This window comes from Egretta garzetta, unplaced genomic scaffold, assembly GCF_000687185.1.
Source record: "Egretta garzetta isolate BGI_Z169 unplaced genomic scaffold, ASM68718v1 scaffold452, whole genome shotgun sequence".
In the NCBI taxonomy this organism is placed as follows: Eukaryota; Metazoa; Chordata; class Aves; order Pelecaniformes; family Ardeidae; genus Egretta; species Egretta garzetta.
In genome coordinates, this window is record NW_009258796.1 from 270,849 (window position 1) to 286,747 (window position 15,899).

General features: G+C 39.3%; 1 protein-coding gene across 1 annotated transcript in view; it reads left to right on the forward strand.

Moving 5' to 3' along the window:
• The window catches only part of IFT140 (intraflagellar transport 140), a 78,920-nt gene that overhangs the window by 10,754 nt on the left and 52,267 nt on the right, over positions 1 to 15,899 (forward strand). The window contains exons 6-16 of the mRNA XM_009649619.2: positions 382 to 473; positions 1,611 to 1,717; positions 2,502 to 2,650; positions 6,032 to 6,235; positions 6,602 to 6,674; positions 8,192 to 8,283; positions 9,202 to 9,329; positions 10,989 to 11,106; positions 11,671 to 11,798; positions 14,336 to 14,483; positions 15,396 to 15,527. Of these exons, the coding sequence (XP_009647914.2) occupies positions 382 to 473; positions 1,611 to 1,717; positions 2,502 to 2,650; positions 6,032 to 6,235; positions 6,602 to 6,674; positions 8,192 to 8,283; positions 9,202 to 9,329; positions 10,989 to 11,106; positions 11,671 to 11,798; positions 14,336 to 14,483; positions 15,396 to 15,527 (1,371 nt within the window). The remainder of the gene's footprint in view (positions 1 to 381; positions 474 to 1,610; positions 1,718 to 2,501; positions 2,651 to 6,031; positions 6,236 to 6,601; positions 6,675 to 8,191; positions 8,284 to 9,201; positions 9,330 to 10,988; positions 11,107 to 11,670; positions 11,799 to 14,335; positions 14,484 to 15,395; positions 15,528 to 15,899) is intronic.

The window sequence follows — 15,899 nt, forward strand, 5'->3', positions numbered from 1 at the left end:
AAAGACTGGGCACTTGTGTATTATAGGAGTGTCCACTTACTTTTGACTATGAGTAAGATTTGGTATTTCACATTTTAAAGCAACCTTTATCGAGTTCTAAGAGAAGATCTGGTACAAGAGAAAAAACTGTTCCTTACCTACTTAATTAACCCACTGCAAGGTTTCCTTTATTAAATGTATACATCATATACTTGATGCATTTAGTGGTGATGACTGCCCAAGAGAAACTATTGGTCTGTCTGAACTGACAGACAAGTCTAGTTACTCTTACATTTTAACTTTTTAGCCTAACTAGGCAATTCAGATGCTTACTGTCTTGCAGTGTGTTCCTCTTACCTCTGTACATTTATTTATTTACTTAGTTACTTATTAACTTAACAGGTGAAGTTGAGTGGGAAGATAAGTCGTTCTGCAGACATCATTCTGATAGACCATAGCCTTGTTGTTACAGCCCTGGGTGAGACAGTCATCAGGTAAGAATCCTGGTTTAAGGCTGTTCCGGCTGCCCATGAAAAATGCCGGCTAAAAGGTTTATGGTCTGCAATGCACTGAATATTTTACTGAACTGTTGTTGGTTTTTTTAATCAATAATGAAAAAACCAATAATTTCTAATTTTGTTTCTCAAAATAAATAAATGAAATGAAAAATCTGTTTCCTTGAGGACAAAACCTAATTCTATATATCTTTCTTTAGTTATTTTACTTTGTCAGGCAGCACTACACAAATCTGTGCCTTTCTCAAGTGCTGTTATTGATTTCTTCTGAAATTATATCCATTTGGGGGTTTTGTGTGAAAAAGCCACTTTGCTGTTCTTTCCATTGTTATTGCCTGATTCTTAGGACAGTCATAGCATCAGCAACAGGAAAAAAAAGTGCTTGCTTTTCAGGATGTTTCTCTGTTACTGTAATTAAGACAAGTTTGGTGGTTACTTCTATCCCGAATTCTTTAAACGAAGTATGTTACTTTGCCATGCTGCTATATTACCATGCTCTCTAGTTTTTGTCTTTTTGCATCTTTTTAAAAGTATGAAATCTTTTTTCCTGTCTTTACTGAGACTTGTTCTACATGTTTTCTCTTACTTTTTGGGGGGTTGAGGGTATTCCATTAACATCAGTAGTTTGCTTTCTTGAGCCTCTGTCTGCTGCTATCAGACAAAGTCACCTGTTAATTTTGTGGGAATGTGATAAAGACCAAGTATCCAAAATTAATGTTTGACAGTGTTTAGTTCTAGAAAATAAATCTGGGATCCAAAGGACTACTGGTTAATGAAGGAATATTCTTAAAACAAAGGAGGAAGCGTAAGTAGGGAGGAGGAAGGTTACAACTAGACTTCACTTCTTTTTTTCTTAAAGCTGGGTTTGCTTCCAACTCCTTTCTTCGTAGGAGAATATCACAAAATGTGCTGCAGATTAAAAAGTCAAAGGAAAAGGAAGGCGATTAAGAAATTCACATTCCAGAGGCAGCTGCTGGCAATTTAATTTTAAAAATTGAATTATCTGGGCATTATGGAAGTAGCAAATTAATGCCATGTACAGCATCCTATTGACTGTGTTTAGCAAGACACCTGGAAGGAAAAGCATTGTTAACACTCTTGTTTTGTGTACTGTAGGTTCTGGGATTTGGACCGAGACGAGAACTATGTGCTCTCCCCAGATGTGCGATTTGGCTTTGAGGGAGGAGAATGTATTAACTGTGTTTCTTACTGCAGTGCTAAAGGTGAGAAATAACATGGCTGGATCCTAAACCCTGTCAAACCTCAGCCTGCCATGCCCTGTAGTTGGTCACTGTGTTTTGTTACCGAGGCTTTCAGGAACAGCATGTGATGTAGAAGCATTTTAGTTCAGATCAGGAATGTGCTTTAGAAGGAACAGTGAGATCATTCGATACTCACCAGACTTTGTCTCAGTGTGGAGTTGTCTCCCAGCACACAAGCTGTACTCCCGTTGACGCTGAAGTGGTACAAGTACTCCTGGAGTACACCTAAAGCACTCCAGTGTGTTGCAGGCATTCAGCCTACGAGCCCACACTGGAGCTAACACAAAGCAGAGCTTGCCAAGCGTGTATGGTGTGGATGTCAGGTCCTTAAAGCTGATGTTTTCTGCAGAACTGTTCCTATGCATCGCTTTGTTTGCCAGTGTAGGCATGGCTAGAGTCTGCACGAATGGTTTTCAATGGCGACTTGCCCATAGTGACTACAAAACCAGCTATTCAAAAATAAATGGTTAAAATGAAATAATTGTCTGATACCTTTAAAAGTAACTTCATCTGATAGCTTAGAAAGTGGGCCTTGCCACATGAAAATTCTCCCATTGTTTCCACAGAAAATTTCTCTGGTTCAGGACTATGATGCTGGTTTGTGGGAAGGCAAAGAAATGGATGCTGCTAGAGGGTGGCTTCTCTACCTTAGGACCAGAGCTGGGCTGCCTGCTACTTTGTGTAATGTGGGTTTGTTTTTCTGAAGTTTAAGATACGAAATGCCTAAAAGCTTTGTGAATGGCAGGTCTCTTAGCAGCTGGCACTAACAAAGGGAGAATAGCTATGTGGAGGAAAGCAGCAGGATCTGATCAGAGCATACGGGCTTTGGAGGGCAAGGAGAAGTGGAAGCTCCAGCCACCTACCGAACTTGAAGGAAATGTCACTCAGATAAAGGTAAGACAGGAAAGATTCTTCTTGCATGTTAGTAGGACTTCACAAACATGAGATGAATAGGTCATCTTTGTGAAACATGAATACGGTCGCTGTCATACAGATATGTGCACCAGTAGAGACTGCTTCTTTTTCAGAAAAAGAAGGAAAACCCATCAGGAGCAAGTAACTTAAAATTGAAATGGGCAGAAATATTACCTGCTTGTAACTGTTCTGTTACAGGCAGGGTTGAAATGCTCAGCAAGATAACACTCTGAAATGCAAACACATCTCTCTGGGAGAATTAGCAGTCATGGCATCCTTAAATCCAAGCATGTCTCAATTATATGTCCTTTATTATAAACCCTTTGGATTCAGCACCCTGAAATTATTTTCTGGAAAAGATAGGTTGTCAGAACTGTCAAACTTATGTGCATTTATTAAAACAGCAAGCAAGAATATCTGACTAAATGCATGATTTTATTTTTAGATAATTTTCTTTTTAGTGACTTTCTTAATGTAAAGCTTGCTCTTACTGGTGGCTACAAAAATGAAGAGATGTATTTGCAACTAAATATTCTTCAGTGAAAAGGTGTGCCATCTAGAAGGGGGTGCTGTATTTTTACACACAAAATTATGTTTTCAGCTGCTTTTTTGTCAGAAAATGTTTCTTGTTTGGATAATATTTTTGTGTGTGACAGTGTCAGACTAGATGTGGATGATAATTTTTCTCTTACAAATTCACAAACCAAATGCTTTAAAACATTTCTACTGCTATTTAACATATTTTAAATGCTGACGGTTATGACAATACATAGCATTATAATGTTTCTTTTTTAACCCATTGTCTGTTCAGTGTCAGGGTGCAGCATTTTTGTTTATTTGAAACATTTTCATTTGTCGCAGTAAGCTTAAACCCTGTCATTCTGTACTTACTAGCATTTTGATACATGCTAGAGAGAAACGCTGAGTGCTGCAACTGTAAATTTAAAAAGTTTTACATTAAGATTAAAGAGTTAGTGCTTTTGACCACTACTATTCCTCTAAAAGGCAAAGCGAAGCTTGTGCTTGTAGGTTTTCCAGCTTTATTTTTACTTATTTGTTATACCCTATTGTTAAATTATTCCAGGTTTTTTTGAGTTTCTGTTATAACTTAGATTATTCTGTTGCTGTGCTTAATATGTATGAAAAATGCCCGTTATTTTTCAGAAGGAATGAAAATCAAACAAGTATATCTAGTGCCTTTGAAGAGAAAGTAAAATTTTATTTTTTATTCTGTTTTCACATACGAATGGAAAGTATTTAAAAAGCAATGGCGTTTGCTTGCTCTGGGTTGGTGTGTAGCGAGGGTCTGTGTCAGAGTCCTACTTACAAAATTAAAACAAAAGTACTATTAAGAGTGGAGAACCAAAATCTTTTGTTAAGATGCTTCAGTAACAAAAGGTCCAGGATGTAGGAAATAGCGTGTGCCATTGTATATCATACATCTGCTAATAGGCCGAGGGAAAGGAAGAGATATAGGTGTTTATGTCAGCTTGACCATGCGAGCATTTTCCAGATAACAGGATATGGAGTGCTGTCCAGAAATAGCACCTTGTTCCTCATGTTTGTTAACATAAACAAAAGCATTGCCAAACAATTGTCAACAATCACGGAGTTTTTATCTCATGATATAAAGCTGTCTTTAATTATGGAAACTCTAGATTATTTTAATCCCTGCATTCCAAAACATATTTTGTAAAAGATTTTGGAAATTGTTATATGTGGAATTCTTTGGTAATGCCTATTAAAGCCTTTTCCTATATTATTACAAAAAACTCATAATACAAAGCCTTATACCGTGGTGATGTCAAAGGGCAGCAATAACTTCATTTGACTCCTTGCCAACCTGATATGGTGGCTTCAAAAGAGAGGTGGCTGGGAAATGCACTCTAGCTCATCTGTTGGCAGCACAGTGTCTAGTTAATTGTAACTAAGCACCATTGAAAGGAAACCCCAAACAAACTATGCAAAATAGCTTCATTTCTTAGATCATGCTGTTGAATAAAATGAAATTATTTCCAAACACGACTATTTAAATGAGTGTTGTTGGAAGGGTATAGTCACAGAAATATCAGTATGTCGGGACGGAGAATTTCTCAGACTTCAGAGGGATTTTCTGCAGCTCCAAGAAACTTTATAAGTTGACTAGCCCGTGTAAGTATGTCTGTATGAATGGTCTCTGGTAGATTAAAAAACAACCCCAAACCCTCTGGCCCAGCCCTTGAGGGAGCGCCTATGCTGAAGCTGTACGGTGAACTATGGACTGTGCTTATCAAGGAGCATTACTGGTGGTGTGTAGCACCCCTGCACCCCCAGACGTAGTTACAGCTTCCAGACTGGAGTTCGGATCACTTCTGGCTAATGTGGTATGTGCAGAGAGTTCACGTGTAGTTGGCTGGTTGCCACAATGCTTTCTGACAAGAATCATGCTTTGGTAGGAATAAACATAAATAATGTCAGACACTCTTGTTTAACTGCAAATATAGAAAGAAAGAATGAAAATAGGAGCATTACTTTCTCTTTAATAATAAAATTCCTCAGCTGTATGTTAGAAACTGTGTCTTTGCAAGCCATCTTGGAAACAACTTACCTTTCTCCCACTGAATCTTGTAAGGTATTTTCAGGTTTAGAATTGCTCTGTGTAGGTGCTATTTTTCAGTCTTTAAAGGAGGGAAAGGCAACCTTCAGAGAACTCATTGAAAAAGAGTTAGCTGGAACATGGAGATTCTTCCAGGAGGCGTGAGTTGGAAGCCACCATGCTACTAGAAAGCTATGACCTAGTTACTGTTACTGAAACTTGGTGGGACAAATCCCATGACTGGAGAGTGCCTATTGATGGCTACAAGCTGTTCGGAAGGGACAGGTGAGGAAGGAGGGCTGGAGGGATTGCCCTCTCCATCAAGAAATGGATAGATTATGAAGACTCTGAAGAATAGCCACAAGCAGGTTGAAAGCTTCTGGGTAAGAATTAGAGACCAAGGGAACAGCTTGCATGCAACCTGCTTTTACAGATCACATCATTATTGTGCCCTTTAAATATGTGATGCTGTCATGCAGTAGTAAATGTGAGGTGGTGCAATAATACCTTAAGGAAGAAAAGTGGGTTTAATTTAAAAAACAGCTCCTCCTTTAGACTAAGGGAGCCTGAGTGGCTGGGTAACAAGCATAGTAGTTTTAATCTGTAATAATTCCTTGTCATTGACTATAGCTGTATTTAGATAGTAGGACTTTATATGTGTATAAAAATGTTTATTCTATCCTACCCCTTGTCATCTATCTTGGGACATTGCTGTGACTGTTCAAGACCTTAGATGAAATTACGAAATTGTGTTCTGCCTTTTTTTTTTTTCCTGTTGTGTGCAGTGGGGCTCCCGAAAAAACCTGCTGGCAGTGAACAACGTCAGCTCTGTGGTGATCCTCAGTGAGCAGGCCATGTCATCTCATTTTCATCAGCAAGTGGCCATTGTACAGGTGTCTCCCAACCTGTTTAATGTGACCTTCTTCAGTACAGGAACCACACACAGTCTTCGTGTTGATATGAATGTTAATGGAGTCTTCGCTACTAAGGTTAATTGGGGCTTTTCATTTATTTGCTTGATTGTTTGCCTGCTTAGGTGTATGGAGGCCAAACTTTCTAAGTCTTTAATATAACCCTTCTTTGATACTCTATTCATTGTGTAATGGAAGTATTGTTATGATAGTAGCAATGATGCTGTGGTGGAGCTGATACTCAGATAGCACAGCGACTCATTAATTCTCTGGGTGCTGATCAGAGAACTTCTGGGTTACCAAAAGCCTTCTAACTCTATATACAGAGGAACTAGTGAATGGTGGCTATTGTGTGGAAGGTCTTGCGGTGTTATTGCATGAATTCCTGTATGATTTCAAAAGAAACTGAATGTATATATTCTTTTGCTGTTTTGATTGGTTTAGGATGCTGCCGTATTCTGGAATGGGAAGCAAGTTAGTGTCTTTGAGTGCTCAGGAGATACCTTCAGAAGTGCAGGTAGGATTTAGAACACTGATCAGAGTTGTAGTGGTTCTCGTCCTCCAGAAGTGTATGTTCTCTTCACTCATGGTAGCTGAATGACTGTAGTCGTAACTTCAAAGTGAAAAATATTATTAACACTAATTAGACTTCATATTCCCATTTTGCAAAATAGATTAGGGTATAAAAATCATCAACAAAACCAGAACTCAAACGCCAACTCCTACATCTGTGCTTTATTCACTAAATGTGCTGGGATGTAACGTGGGGGTTAACATCACAGTATGTTGTTATTCCTGTATGCGAGTAGCAGGGCGGCAACGGAGGTAAAACCAAAGGTGATGTGTGTCTGTAGGCATAAAATTAAAAGATATATCGTCTTAACCTCTGTTCAGCTATAACCCAATCCTGGAAGTACCTAAGGACCAAATGTACGTAATTCATACAGTTCCTAAGGCATTCAAGTGTGTGGCTGACCTTGACAAAGCCAAGCACCTTGTTGCTGTTTCCCACAGATCAGACGTATACCTGACCGTGACACCTAGACTTGAAAGGTATATTTGGAGCTAGCATATCATATAGGGCCTTCCACAAAATTTGATATGAAGATAATGCTGCCTCTTTTTATCTTTTAGGTAAATCATTCCAACAGCTGATCAAGAACAGTTTTGGTTTTTTCCTACTTTGTAGCCATAGCTCCTGTTGCCTTCTACACATAGGCCATGATGATGGCTGTTGAAGGCTTTTCTGTTTTGCTTGGGAGCAAGTGTAATCGAGGTTACATAGTACTTACATAGGAACTGGGAAGGAGTGAGTTTTAGTCCCAGCTGTCAGGAAAAACTGTTCCATAAATTGCTGTATGTACAGCTAAGTCAAGTAAATTAGCTTTTTCTATGATTAATTCTCCCTAAATATTTCTGCCTTGAAACAGGTTATGCAGAATTCCATCAATCCCATTCGAAATCTTGAGAGTTTAGGCGTTGTCTTTTAAGAACCATCAAATGTTTTCTGAGAAGTGGCTTATCTTGTCTATATTCACTCATTTATTTTATAACTTTCCCATGCTAAGTCATTGTGCTATTACCACCAAGGTCCCAACAGTCTGCAACGCTGATGAAAGGATTGAAGAGCCACTGTTCTTTTCTGGCAGAGAAGCCTTTACCACTCTTCAGTTGTAGTTCAGTGAAGGAAGGAAGGAATTCTCTTAATGGAACCTCACATTGCAGAAGTCCTTTTCTTTTTTTCACTCCCCATATCAACTCTTCCCCCTGCCTCTCCCACTTGTTTTCATGGGCAGAGTGTACAAAACACTTGTTCTCAGTAGGAGTCCCAGCTTTTGGCTGTAGTGGCAGAATGGAAGAAGGCTGCAACACCAAGGAGAGTGGGAATCAGTAGAGACTGATGGATTGAAAAATGGATTTGGTGCAAGATAGTGGAATTTGAATGCTTTAAGTCAAAATTCCTTTTTTTTTTTTTTTCCTCCCTTCCTTTTAAAAATATTTGTTGTAGCAATGGCTTTATTGTGATTGTTCCAGGCTCCTTTCTTTGTGACTCTCCAGTTCTGTCCGTGCATGGAGAAAACCTGTACACAGTTGAGCCATATCGAGTCCAGGTCCGCACTTGGCAGGTAAGGGCTGATGAAAGCATGAAGCAACAAATAGACCTTATTGTTTTCAAGGATTGGTGTTACAGCTTAAAAATTAAGTGGATGTTCTGTGAATATATTAACTCTACCTTTGTCATAAAAAAAGTTGAGTGTTTCAGCAGAAAGATCTTTGACATTTTGTGTTCTTCAGAATCTCTGCACTTCAAGTGCTACTGCACTGTAACTAACAAGTATTTATAAAAGAAAACAGAATTCTGTAAGGGGCAGACTTTAAGAAGATCAAAACTGCGTGCAGATTGAATATGTATGTGTATATTACTGACAAGAAAAAGAATGTGCTGAATAGTCTTATGAGATAAATAACAACCCCTATAATAAGATAATAGAGATAAATACAAAATAATAAGGGAAAAATAACCCCTGCACATTCTGTGTGTTCCTGCAAAATCTTTTGCTTAACCTTTGCAGCCTCTGCTAGTCAGTGAGAACCAAAAAGAGAAACCTAATTGTCAGAGTTCTATGATACATAATTTTATTTAAGAAATAAGTACTGTATGCAAGGATGGGTAGGATTTATCACAATAAGGGCTGATTTAATTCATATATTTATTTTTGTAGCTGTATACTAAAGTATCTTCAGGGACCTGTATTTCTGTATCCCTCTCAGTTGGAAAAAGTTGTATCATTGAAGAGGAAATTGTTGCAGAAGGATACCTCTAAATTTTTTTCTTTTTTGGAGGCTATACATCCAGTTTTCAACGGATTGCATTTGTAGAGACTCTGTGTGTGTGTGTGTGTGTATGTGTGTATTGTTTCTCTCGTTTTGCTGGTAGTGATTTGTCTAACACAAGTTCAGCAGATTGTTACCTTGGTGACAAAATAAGTCCCTTCTAGTTAGACTCTGAACACATGAACCTGGTGTTAAACGTTTCTTCTCAGGGCACAGTTAAACAGCTGCTGGTGTTCTCAGAAGCGGAAGGGAATCCATGCCTCCTGGATGTGTGTGGAAATTTCCTGGCTGTGGGAACTGACTTGGCTCACTTTAAAATCTTTGATCTCTCTCGCAGGTATTAATAAGCCTTTAAAAAACTTCTGTTTCTAACTGAGCATATGTTTTATGGGGAGGGGGGGGATCTTTAGTTGGCTTTGATCTGATGAAAAGTGATAGCTGCTTTGAATCTTGAGACAATACATGTAGCCTGTGTGAACTCATGGCCTATCCCTAAAGCAAGGGAAGAGCTATAGAATTATTAGACAAATTGTGGGATGAGTGACAACTACAATAATAATTCTTAAAAGAGGGTATTGTGAGGGATATTTGTGTGTATTTGAAAGCGGGTGGAGAATTTATGGAGGATCAAGACAAGGATGTTTGTCTTGAACACATGTTTCTGCTGATAACTTGACCGAGACCTTAATCTCAGAAGGGTTGAAATAGAGAAAAAAAAAAAAGCTATCTCGTATCTCCTCATAAATCAACAAACTTGATTCAGTGAATCCATGGAGGAAGTGAACCTAGAATTGTGGACACTCTGTTCTTCCTCCTGTTCAGGTTAAGAGTTTACTTGACTTTGTTCAAACTTTACTCTGTGTTCCCATGCTGACAAACAGCTGTGGCATGAAAAAGGTATGTGCCTGACATGACTTTCAGCTTGAAAATTTATCTGCTAATGACAAAAGTGATTTTGAAAACCTGAAAAACCTCAGAAGTGAAACGGATTGTGTCCTTCCTTACATACTGTCACCAGAGCAATGCTAAAGTCTAGTTACCCACTTGGAAACTTGTTACCTGTGTTGAAATGGCACAAATTCCGCATGGGACACAATTTGAAGGCTGTTGGATTTGGGCAGGTTGTAACTAGCACAAATATTGGGTTATGATACTTGATAGTGGAGAGATGGTAGCTTAACTCCTGCATGCTATATTAACTTTTTGTGGCTAGTAGTGAAAATACCCCTTCTCCAGTGATGACAGTATAGCGCTCTTTAATTTCAAAGCAAGCATAGTTGGGTTAGAATGAGTGAGAGGTCTAAACATGTAACCCAAGAATGTTATTTTTACAGAATCAAAGATTTTTTTTTTAATGGGATTGTGTTATTGGTCTGAATTACTGTTACTTCTTTCTGTCGAGTTTTTTTGATTCACAAGATTTGTCCTCTGTTGCTGAATATCACTGAGTTTGTATCTATACTGGCAGTAAGATAATTAAAGAGATAATCAAAAAAGCGGGGTGTATTTTAAGTATGTGCATGATACACTCTTTTGGAACTTGTGTACAGAGGGAAGGTGACTGGTAAGTTGATATAAATACTGCCGCCCCCGCAATGACATCTCTTCTGCTCCACAGTGTGTTTTCCATACACAGAACTTTCATGTGATGGGCTGTATTCAACATTGAATATTCAACCTATGTGGGGAAAAAAAGACCTCTAAATTCAAAATCCTGGTGGAATGTTCTTGCTGTATAGCCCCGTTCTGGGAATCCTGTAGGAGCATTGAAGTTTATTCTTGCTGATTCATTGAGGAAAGTGTCTCTAACTTCTTCCTGAAAGAAAGGCAGGTTGCAGCAATTCTCTGGAGAGGAAGCTGGAGTCTGGGGCAATGGTGTCATAAGGTAGAAATAGTTTGTTTTTAAAAGTCTTACCCATAATTTGAAACATGTTTTGACTGATGTGTATTGCCAGTTGCTTGCCACCATATGATTTAAGTTTATTCCTTTCCACAGAGAGGCAAAAGTGCACTGCAGTAGCAAGAATTTCTCTGAACTGTTCCCTGGCCTTGGAGGCATTGCGTCTGTCAAGTGCAACGCTAACGGCAATAAAGTCAGCATCCTTGTTAGCAAGGTGAGGCAAAGCTCTTCACTTCCCGCCTTGGGACCTGGCCATCAGTTAATAGACTGGTGCAGTTCAAGAAGATTACTGAAGACACAAGATTCACTTACCAGAAATAAACCTACACGTGGAGATATTCAAAGCCCGCCTGGACAATGTCCTGTGCAACCTGCTCTGGGTGACCCTGCTTGAGCAGGGGGGTTGGACTGGATGATCTCCCGAGGTCCCTTCCAACCCCTGCATATTGGGTCTTGACATGTCATGCCCAAGCATGTAACTAACCACTAAAATTAAGGTCTGTTAGGTTTTGTACCTGTGGTGGGAAGAACAACCCAGAAAAGGAAACAGTATTTGAGTTACAAAAGCTACTTTGGAGCGTTTTGAGGAAATCAAAAGCTAGCTTGTTAGGATAGAAAAACGGCAAGAAATTTTCTGATACTTCAAGGGATGTTCTTGTGTGATTACCAGTAAACTAAACTGAGAGAGTGAATCAGATGAAGTAAACGTACCATCTGAGCTTTACCTTTTTTCTTTTTGATGGTATGCTTCAGCAGCTTTTGGTTTCCCTTCCTATAGGCAGATGGGAACATTGATTCCAAGATCTGTTTCTATGATGTTGAAATGGACAAAGCTACACTCTTTGATTTCAAGGCCGAACAAGGAAACAGTAGAGAGCAGCTTTCTTCTGGACAAGGCATTGACAAGTAAGAAGCTTTTATTTCTAGAAGTATTAGTTGTGGATTTAAGGTAGGAATCTGCCCTATGAAGGCAAGCAGCACCTTTATACAGGCTTTCCTCTGTCTTCGTGGAAGAGTTTGTACAAATTTAATTATTTATAAAGAATTATTTAAAACTAGTGTGTTGTATGTCAATCAGCCTGCATTCCTGTCTCTTTCAATACATGAACTAGGGAGCGTCAAATGAAGGTATCAGAAAGCAAGCTCAAAATGAGCCAGGAGGTGGCAGTTCTTCAGACAACATGCAGCTGAGCTAAGGAAGTCCTTGCAGAAGGGAGTTATAGGTGATGATGGAAGGGTTCATGGAGGTGTAGGACAAATTCATAGAAGAGACGTGCAGTGAGAGTTATTAGATATGTGGGAGCCTTATCTGGCTAAGAGGTCTCTAAGAGGATGATGACTGGGTGTTGGGGGGTATATGTAGAGGTGTTATATGACTGGAATCAGGATCCTGATCTCAAAATAAAGAAAAATATTGGAAAGCTACTCCTCCATGAAGTGTTTACAGGGTAGGAACTGAGAAGAGACATGCTGAAGCTCCTTCTAGGAAAAAGTTAATTTTTAAGTCAGGGTATTTTTCTATGAAATGTCTATTTAGAACTGACAGCCTTGTTTTCCTGCAAGCCGTTCTGTGGCAAATACATTAGAAATTCTAGGAGCAAGGCAGTGAAATGCAGTGAACTAGGAATTTTCATGGAAGTACAGCGGAATGTTAGGGTACAAATTCCTGTCTGGTTTTACAATAGCATTTCTGACTATTTTTCTTAAGAAAGAACAGTGTTAGAATAGAAGGTGGCTTGCTTTTTTAGCAACTATCTGCTATAGATGTTACAAACAAAAAAGGATTTACTCTCCTCATGGAAGACAGAAGAAACTACCCAGCTTATCATGAACTAAGGACAGTACAAATTTGAGGCCTTAGCCTTGGTCAGTTATGCAAACAGTATAATAATGAGTAGTGAGAAAGTTGTTTTCAAGTGTAGTGTCTTGTGTAGCCCAACAGAGGCCACCACAAACTAGTAATACTGTTTCCCTGACATTTAAATGCTAGATGGTGTCGGCGTGAATAATCCATTTATCTGTGCTTTGTTTTAGAGTATCTTGAAATTGGAATGGGTAAACTCACCAGAAAATAATAATCCTCTGCACTTCTTCCCTTTGTCTCCCTCCTCCTGAGCAGAATCTAAACACTCCCAATTTGTTTACATAAATACTTTTTTCAGTTTGCAAGTAATTTATTTTGAATTTAGTGGCATGGATAGGACATTCTGTATTTCTGCATCCCTTGAATCTCTCCCTTAATTTGCCTTCCACCCCTGTTCCAATCCTTCCCACAAAGTCCACCCTTCAGTGGTGACAGCAAATGAGAAAAATATTTTAATGATGTCTTTGGTTTCTCTCTTCTTTAAAATTCGACACCTGTTTATATTCTGGTTTTTTTTTCAGAAGAATCCTAAGCCATTGCTGAAATAGTCTGATTATGTATGTCTAGAGTCTTAACATGGCCAGCTCTGAAGTAGTATTTAAATGCCTGCAGGAGGCAGTAAAATGTTTCCTACTTAAACTGCTGCCAGGGAGCGGCTTTCCGAAGGGTGCAGGGGTCGTCCTTGTGCTTAACGTGCAATTTCATAGTGCCTCAGAATTCTTCATACACAGTATAAAGTTCAAGCGTAGTACTAAGGCAAGGGAATGGACTGTGGCATTATCTGATGTCCCCCAGCTGCCGGTCAGGTTCAGCTGCAACTCTGGAGAGTCCCTCAGCACTGAGAAGTTCAGCAGTTCAGAGCATCGATCACGTTGCACGCTTGGGTCTCTTTGCTGAACTCTCAGTAGAGAGACATCTGTTGCCTGAGGTTATAAACTAACTTCTGGTTTGTTCTTTTTTTTCCACCAGTTTAATCACAGTTGTCTAGTTGTCATCTCCTATGACCGCTACTTAGCTGCATTTGAACGTGAGGCATATGTACTAGAAACTCCCTCTGTACTGCTTATCTACAATGCACATCACTGTACTCAAGCCGTCTTAACTTGGCTGGGCATTTCTAGCAGTGCTGGCAGTAAGCACCTCCCTCGGGGCAGGTTGTAAAACCCAGAAGACAGAGCTGCAGTCCCCGTGCTACAGTACCTGCACTGGTAGCAGTCACTAAGGTAGATGATTTGAAGGATGCTCAAGTATGTCTGTGGGACATGTCATCAGAGTGGAGGCAGATTTTGGGTGCCTATTTGTATTTGTGGCAGTACCAGCTTTTTTTCTACTGAAATGCTTTATGTCCTATAGTCATGATTAATGTATACAGAGCAACCTAAAAGTGGCATTGCCATGTATGAAGCGTTAGGAGGCAGGAAGATGTATGCGGTTAATGTCACAATGCAGAGGTACTGGTATAGCTAACTGATCATCATCTGAATTATTTCTTGGTTAAGTCCTTTGTTTACATTTGTGCACTGAATGGGCTGGAATGATTTTGTCTCCCTTTCTACATTTTGTTCTTGTCTTTTCGTAGGTCTGTTGTTGAATATCCAGAGTTGCACAGTCACATCCCTGCTTGCCATTTCTGGGACCAGAGTGAGCCAAGACTTTTTGTATGTGAAGCGATTCTTGAAACAGGCCTACAATCCCCAAACCAGAAGAAAAACCAGACTGAGAGCACAGTATGGTCTTTTTGTGTGTTTGTTTTGCCTTGCTTTACATGAAGTGCTCCCTGTTGATGTAACATTTTCTGATTCATGCATGATTTTAGTTAAACCTCTTCCAATTAGAGATGGAAGGCTCTTTTGTTGGTTGAAACGACCTTAGGAAAATCATGGGAAGATAAATGTAGAAAAGAGGAATGGAATAGGGATGTCTCAGAAGGCCTTGCTGGGGTCTTCTGGCAAAGAGAAGAACACTTCAACCTAATAGTCCTAATGTAAAAAAGTAAAAATGTTTGGCTTCTACATAAAGTTGAAAAATAGAGATACAACAGGAGTGCAACTTACAGAAGTGGCCCTTATTCAACAGCACTTTTGACTGTGTGCTTATCCTTTAAGAAATGAGAAGTCTGATTAACTTTAGCTGGAAATAAATGCTTCATTTTGACTTGAATCAGGTCAATATTCAAGCTATTACAGAAACTGTTTTTAAATGGCTGGTATTTTCCTTGGGAACTCAAAGCAGTCAGTGAGTCGCTGAAATTATTATAGAAATAGTATTTTTAAAAAAAAATTGTTGAAAACAGTTGCGAGTTGTTCTTTGACTTGAGTCAGATCTGCCAGAGAACTTCTAGAGCAGCAGTCTGGCCAGGGACCTTCCTTTTCTTACGGTCGGTGAAGGTGGTTCCTGAAAGGCAGGGGTGGAGGTCCCATTGCAGTAGGAACACAGTCTGTAATGTACAATGAGTTGTTGGCTACTTAGGGTAGAGAGGAAGCGTGCGGCTCTGCCCTCTTCAGCAGGTGTTTGTGTGAATGTATATGTCACATTATTTTCAAGAGAAGGTTCTGCCAAGTGAATATGGAAAATAAAAACAAAATGAAAGAAGGATATTGCAGCATAAAACCAAAACAATGCTTTGCTTCCTTTTCCAGATGGATGTTTGGATCATATCATTCTTCAGTACTGAAGAGCATGGCCTTTTGCTTCAGGACAGCTTTCCATTGCCTTCATCCTACCAGGTTCTTCTGGGCATAGAGGTGCCACATTATTACTTTGCAAAAAAGGTGAGGAAATATTTCACGATTCCTTCCTTTCCCAGAAGTTTGGACTTTTCACTGTGTAGGGATCAAATTTAACCAAATTGAATCTGAGGTAAGTAGAGCAACTCATGGTAGTTGCAATATCGCATGAAAAAATGAATAAAGATAATTCTAATGGGGATGCACTTGGCAGTATTGTGGAAATTATACTGAATTGGCTTTTCATGGGTATTGCAAACTGGGTGTGACATAGAGCATAGGAGACACAGTAATTACCAGGGAAAACCGAAAAAGGGATGTGAAAAAAATTCTCTTTCTACTTTATATAGTCACGGTGCCTATTGCAAGTAAGGAGGGGAGAGGAGGGGTGTCAGCTTTACATACGCCAGAAGAGGG